General features: G+C 39.7%; 1 protein-coding gene across 3 annotated transcripts in view; it reads left to right on the forward strand.

Annotated features, from left to right (window-relative positions):
* The window catches only part of rnf144aa (ring finger protein 144aa), a 32,547-nt gene that overhangs the window by 14,510 nt on the left and 10,454 nt on the right, over window positions 1-7,583 (forward strand). For all 3 annotated transcript variants that reach the window (XM_032500390.1, XM_032500391.1, XM_032500392.1), the window contains 2 exons: window positions 5,885-6,035; window positions 7,225-7,329. In XM_032500390.1, the coding sequence (XP_032356281.1) occupies window positions 5,885-6,035; window positions 7,225-7,329 (256 nt within the window). The remainder of the gene's footprint in view (window positions 1-5,884; window positions 6,036-7,224; window positions 7,330-7,583) is intronic.

Consider the following 7,583-nt stretch of genomic DNA (forward strand, 5'->3'; position numbering starts at 1 on the left):
AAGAAAGTTTTTATTTAGCTTTTCAAGTAGCGCATCAAACCCTCCCGACACCCTGGTCTTCATCCTCTGCACCCTGTGATAGTGTCACCACCGGCTCTGCTGGCCCAGATGCATCCCAGTCACAAGCCTCTTCATGACTTTCATAAAGATTATACGAAGCCCAGCAGGTCAGAACCAGAGATTTCACCAGTCCGACATCGAACGCCCATCTGACGGTCTGCGGCGGCAATTTTGCAAAGCGTGAATGCTCTGAAACAAAAACGGTACACAGCAGACACGTTTTGGTGTGTAATCATGGTTGCTAAAGTTCATATACTTTATATAGTGCATAGTAAATACTGACTGCGACGCTGAACACATGCAAATGTTAGCTAACGTTACCAGGAAACTTAACTTACCCTTTTGTGTCGGCGAACAATCGTCATGTCGACGTCTGAACTCCGTCGGAATTCCCAAACTCCTGTTTGTTTTTCCAGCGTTGATTTTTGTTCTTTTGAAACAAAACATTTCGTCTGGCTGTGAGAAGTAGCCAACGTGCTGTTGTGGGCCGCGTTGAAAATTACATCATCACGCGTAGCTATGGTGACCAACCACGCTGAGGCGTTACTCAATCTGCAATGGAAAACGGACACAGAATGCGTCGAGTATAGGCGAGTCAAGTCGAGCTGTTACCAGCAGTGGAAAAACGCCATCAGTTGATTTGACTTGCTGGTAAATGTAAAGCCTTCATTGCTATGCAGTGTGAGGCTTCATGTTGTATCTCTGAGTCTATTCAAGTGAGAATTTGCATTTTAAGGTTTTCTTTGCACAATAGGAATCTGCTTTCATTTGAAAACCGAGCAGAGCTGGTCTCTTGTGTGGACAATGACAGAGTTACAGCAAAAAACACTAAGGGTGTGGTTAAATAGCAAGTCTAGTATAATTTTGAAAACATCTTAAAATTGATTGTTTTGAACACCAATAATACAGAACAAAAAATAGTTTTTACAATAAAAAAAAAAACAGCCAGTCAAAAGTGTTTATCCACTAATGGATTGAATGATTACTAAATAAATCATAAACTATTGTTTAGATTTCAATTGACTTTGATAATAAATCCTAATCGACTGTTGCTGGCTTACACACACATTACCAAGAATGAAACTTAATGTTATGCAATATCTGCGCTTTACCCATCAAAGGCATGTTTTGACAAGTCAGGTTTTATAACCACTCAATGCAATTTGAGCTATCTCGTGGAAGCTGCGGTACTTTAATCAGATCTACTATGAAAATGAGGATATGGAGGCCACGTCATGCAGTCTTTTCCACAATGTAATGAGATCAGAGATGCCTATATACTGTCTTTGTCTAGTCTTGTGTTGTGGCTCTTCTAAGTAGCAGTTAAAGGTTGACATCACTGGAGTGAGGAAATTTAGTAATGTGAGTTAGTGGGCAGTTTGCTTCGAAAATTAGAATTGGGTTTAGGGCTTAAAGCTAGGTTTGTTGTCTGTTGTTCCTGTGTGTATCCATGCCAGTGGTTAATGTCTTTTTGTGTACTGCAAGTAATCTCATTGTTACACAACATGTGATGAAGCTGTAGTAGATTAAAAAAAGAAAAAAACCTTTTAATGGATGGTATCATACTGCAGCAAGAAATCTCTTCCACTTCAAGCTGCCTGGAGAAGTTCTCGTCAATTGGTCCTGCATGACCATTTCCACTCCAGTCAATAGATTGGTAATGTGTGTGTGCATGCGTGTCTGCCCCCTTCAGACTGATGACTGAGACATGGTGACCACTTCCCAGGATGGATGTTTGACTTGTGACTCACTTCTGACTCCCGCTTTATTGATCTTTAGCTTGCTGACCTGACCTTTTTAGACACCTAGTATTCTGGAGGGCTATATCTGAAATGAACACACACACACACTCACAGTGCATGAGAGGCTTGTATGCACACTGCCATAACTCTGAATATAATGTTTGTGTGGTTCCGAGTGATAATGGGCCATCAAGTTAATAATGCAGCAGAGGGATGGCGCTGCACCGCCTTTTCTCATGAAAACGCATTGTCCTTTGTGTATGTGTCTTTTTCTTTCTCTCTTCCCCTCCCCCCTCTCTCTCTTCTCTTTCTCTCCCTCCCTCATTCTTGCTCGCTCTCGCTCTCTCTCTCTCTCTCCTCAGTCCATCCTTATAAAACTATTTCATTTGTCCCCATTGACCCATTCTGTCAGTATAAGCACAGCCAATATAAAGTCTAGGAGTAGAGAAACAGATTTGAATGTAAAAGCACACACTATTAGAAAGTCTTACTCCGCAGTGCAAATTACTTTTTACCGCCCGTTTTTGTAGTTGCCTCAGAGCTAATGGAGATTAGCAGCTTAGACATAGAGACAGATAAAGAAACGGACTCCTTTCACTCTTCTTGGAGCTGCTGTCATTCAAGTCAGCAGCTGCACAGTTTTGAGACTCACCCTTCTGAGGTCTTTGTTTGGGTTGAGCATGAGTTCTCTGATGTGTCTGTTGTAAAAATTCAAAAGAGTGAGGAAATAATAGTCTGATGAGACCAAAATTGGCTTTGGCCTATTTATTTATTAACCAAGAGTAAAATAGTTAGCATTTTCAGCTGGAAGTATAGAGCTCTGTGCCCCTTGGACAGTGGTTCAGAGTCTGACCAAGAGTAGCATTTGTCTTTGCTCTCCTTAAGCAAGACACTGCTACTGGAATGTCAAGAAGAACGCATGTCTCATCTAATTTCTTTTATCTAGAGCTAGTTATTCTTTTGTCCCTGTGAAAAGAAAAAACATTGGGTCTGCCATCAGTAAGGACTTCTCTCACTGCTGCTCAGGGAGAGAGGAAGATTCCCAATGGAGAGTGAGAATACATAAGGAAGTCTATCATTAGACAGACACTCATTGGAAATCTGTGAATGATTGGAAACTGCAGCTGACAATGCAAAATGCATCACTACAATTTAAATTACAAGCAGAGACAAAAAATAAATATTAGCATTTTTTTTTTCTTTTTTTTTCTTATTCATCAATGTATGTTCAGTGAGGGTTACAGAAGTCAGGTGGCATCTTGTTTTCACTACTTTAACATGCACAGTCAAGAAGATGAAACCTTCTAACAACACCTATTGCACGGTCTCATAAAAACTGCAAACTGACATCTTTCGGCTTACATATTATTATGAGTTTGAACACACTCATAAACAAGTGTGCACCTGGAGATGTACTGAAAAATTTGATTGAGGGTTTGCAATATAAGCATTTTGAGAAAAATACAATTACATAGTAGCATACTTAACTAAATATATACATTTGACATATCAGTTACAGTCCTAATAAGAACTTATTTTTTCATATGCAACATCTGACTCTTTGCCTGTAAAGTTTGTCAAAGTTTGACGTTTTTATGATCCCATAACCTTTACATTTGCCCCTTATGGAGCTCATGCTTCACGTTGCCTATCAGACTCGCTTTAAAGCTGACACATACCCGTCGTTTGCACTCATCTATTTAAATATGGCTCATTACCAATTATGATTTAATTACTTCAGGTATTCATTACTTCATGTATTATTTTGAACCACCAAAGAACCCGCCTTCCCACACACTCCGCTAACGGTCATGTTGGCAAGTCCTTGGCTCCATCCAGATAACAAATTTGTCATTTAAGCTTTTGTATACAAGCTCAGAACCCAACATAATAGAGCTCCCTCGCCTCTGAGTGCTTTCTGTTCAGTGTGATAGATGGGTCAATGCCAGGCAATTTGAGTGAGTCAGACATGAGGTGCATCTGATATTTTCTCACTTTGCAATATTCTCATCCATCCTCCTACTTGCCACGATGAAAAGATGCGAAGAAGGAAGAATTGAAGCAATCAGATTTTATCAAACAAGATGTTTGTTTTAGTCAGACGAGATCTAAATGGATCACTTACTGAGAACAGGTGCACAGCTGGATCACCTGAGAAAGGTTTTGTAGCTGCTCTGTACCGCCTCGTCTTTGAGTATTTGTTTACACAACGTAAAGAAATGTTTTGCATTCTGCCTCTTAAATCTGCACTTATTTTGACCTGCAGCTTCCTTGCTGTTGGTTGTTTCATATTTGCATCGGATGTTATTTGTTCTTACTTACAGTTTTTTATCCTGTTAATTCATTACTAAATAAGTATGGTGAGGCTGGTCACATTATGTGTTGAAATAGTTCAGTAATGTTTTTAATTGGGGGGAAAAATGAATTGAAATGTTTCTGTCCAATATGATCTAATACGATATCTAATATGGTTAATCAACTGTGACTAAATGGGAAACTACACTTGCAAACCATCTGCGTAAGTATAGAGAAAACACAAAGCTAAAGATATTCTAGATAAAATAATATGCTATGGGGGGGTCGATTAATCTTCTCGACAGTATATGTTATAGTGAAAAGAAGATGTCATCTGGCTTCTGAAACCCTTCAAACACATATTGATGAATAAGAAAAAAGTCTGACGCCTGCGTTAACTTTTTTTCTGTCTGCGTGTAGCTTGAAGTGTAGTGATGCACTTTGCCTCGTCAGCTGCAGTATTCAATTACTCACAGATTTTCTAATAATAATCTTCTTTATAGGATGTACTCATGTAGCCTCACTCTCCATTGGGAATCTTCCTCTTACCCTTTGCAGCAGTAAGAAGTGAGAAGTCCTTACTGATGGCAGACCCAATGTTTTTATTTTCACAGGGACAAAAGAAATAAGATCTTAATAAAGAAATGAGATGGACATGTGTTCTGCTTGACACTCAATTTTGCACCAAAAGCTACAGCCCATCACATGACTCCCTGGATTTGCCTCATTATCACAACAGATTGGTCTTTGTCTCCATTTTTATTTTATTGTGCTAGCATGCATCATGTGTGGATTGCCTTCACCTAGCACCCTAAGGAAGTTGATCCATGGTGGATAAATGTGTTGTTAAGAAGGGGCGGTGTGAAATTATTTTATATCCCTGCTAAACCATAACTCATAGTCTCTATTTCTCTTCACTCCCTTCTCTGGGTAGCACAAGAGTCCATGGAGCGTCATCACTTCAACTTCTTAAACCCTTCTCCTCCCACTCTCTTTCTCCACTTCGTATACGTCTGTGAACAGGCAGTTGCACATTGAGGCAGACTCGTTATGACCAGTGAAAGCAAACCACAATCTCTCCCTGTCTTTTCTCCTCTGCCATGCTTCTCTCCCTTCTTCTCCACCTTCGAAATCCTCCTTCAGCCGGTTGCTAAGCAGCATGAGGAGAGCTTGAGTGTTGACGTTGTGTGCGCAATACCACTTCCTGTAAACAGCAGAGTGGGTGCTCTCAGCTGCAGAGAGAAGGAGAGGGTGAGACGAGAAGGCCTAAAATAACCCTTTCTGACTCTCATGAAGAGACGCGATGACGCGCAGTGAAGAAAAATAAAAAGGTGTTATTTCATCCCAAGTGACTTTTTCACAAGGAGCTGACATGTTTGATAGCTCCCGGAGTTTCAAAATCTTTTTGAAAACTTTCTTTTCTTTGAAGGAAGCTGAAAGCACGAGGCCTGGAATAAAAATGAATGGCTGACAAGGGCCATTTAGACAGATCGTGTGTGTGTGTGTGTGTGCGCCCGTCCGTCCTCCCTGGACACAACACACAATGCATTTTTTTTTAGTCTGTGCTCATACGTCATGCTTGGTTGTGTCACAACAAATAAAGCACAGCTTGGACTCTGGATGTATTATGGAGACACAAACAAAACTGATCCACACAAGGACTTCCTTGGCCATTTGCGGTGTAATGAGCATTAACCATTCCACAGTGTTCACGTAATTTTAGGATGCATTTGGCTTCATTAACAATAGCTCTTTGTTCCTTTCCCTCTCCTTCTTTTATGTTTCAGCTCTGTGGCGGTGAAGATGACCACGGCACGGTACCGTCCCACCTGGGAGCTGGCCGTGGACCCCCTGGTCTCATGTAAGCTGTGCCTTGGAGAGTTCCCTCTGGAGCAGATGACCACCATCACACAGTGCCAATGTGTCTTCTGTACACTGGTGAGCAGGACACTCTACAAATAGCAACACATTTCTGCAGAATGGTGACTTAAGTAAAAATAAATGATCTACAAAACAAGTTTATATAATATCAACAAAAAAATAATATATATATATATATATATATATATATATATATATATATAATAAAAATAAAATTATTGAGCAATATTCAAAGCTAATATGGAGAGGAAAGTTACAGTTCATTAGCAATACAATCCATAAATCAGAGGTTGCCAAAATGACTTTTATGCTGTGCAAACATTTTCAGACCAATTGTAAGTTAATAAGAGCCACACAGGATTTTTACTGTATTAAATTACAAATCTCCATCCCTCCTGTGGAACACTGAGCTGTGTGAAAATGCTGGAATAGAGGACTAGTGACCATTCTAGTCCAGAGATTAGGAGACAATGTCCAAGAAGGGCCAATAAAAATAGAAACTACTTCCTAGAACACAGTCTGGGCAGCGGCAGTAATTACCAAAGTTCAGTTAGTACAGTTTATTCCACAGAGCTTAACCACAATGTAAACACAAAGACTGCCTGATATCTCACTTGAGCTACTTTTCTATCACCAACTTATGTGATACTGATATTTCTAAGTAGTTTCATTAAACGGAAAACAAAATCCACAGTGTAGCAAAATACGTAAACATAGAATAGAAGCTAATTAAATGCTAGTGCTTGTGTTTCCAATGGGAATTCTATAAAGTCTTACATTATCTTGAATTAGATTTTTCAGCTTTGTTAAGGATCAGCTGTTCTCATAAATGTAAATTTGCAACCAAAGCTGGCTCACTGGCTTCCTCCAAAACAGCTAATAGTAAACATTATACTCAAATGCTACTACGTTAAGTAGCATTGATGGACACATTTTGGGCTACTTGAGGGGAAGCAGAACAACCTGTAAACACAACATTGTGTCGACTTGTGAACATGAACATGTTCGCAAACAATTATTCAAACTTCCAGCAGACACAGAAAAGTACGCTTTGGGTTCTGTTTTGGTTTTGTCTCCACCAACTCCTGAGGGAAACATCTGGCTCTTTAACTGTTAAATGTTCCGTTTTCTTACCTATAGCTTTTGTTTACCAAATTTTCTGGTGTGACTGTTTTGCTTTGCCTTTTTCCGTCAAGGATATTGAACTGGATCAATGTCGTATATGTCTGTCTGTTTTTTTCCTCAGTGCCTGAAGCAGTATGTGGAACTCCTGATTAAAGAAGGCCTTGAAACTGCAATTAGCTGTCCAGACTCTGCCTGTCCCAAAAGAGGACACTTGCTGGAAAATGAGGTATTGATTAAAAGGAAAAGACACATTTTTACTTTGTCATTAGATGAACTTGCTCTTTTGGATGATGACTGGTTGCACATATAAGAACAACCCTCTGCTGCTCCTCAGGCTCATGAATATGATCATGTCTGAAAGACTGGAGTTCATCACGTTTTATTTTTCACACAGTGGTGCACGAAACTTTGCATTTTACTTGATTAATGGGCTACTGTATGTACATGCAAATGTAGCACATGCAGAACTGGTAATGCATG

Source organism: Etheostoma spectabile, chromosome 20, assembly GCF_008692095.1.
Source record: "Etheostoma spectabile isolate EspeVRDwgs_2016 chromosome 20, UIUC_Espe_1.0, whole genome shotgun sequence".
In the NCBI taxonomy this organism is placed as follows: Eukaryota; Metazoa; Chordata; class Actinopteri; order Perciformes; family Percidae; genus Etheostoma; species Etheostoma spectabile.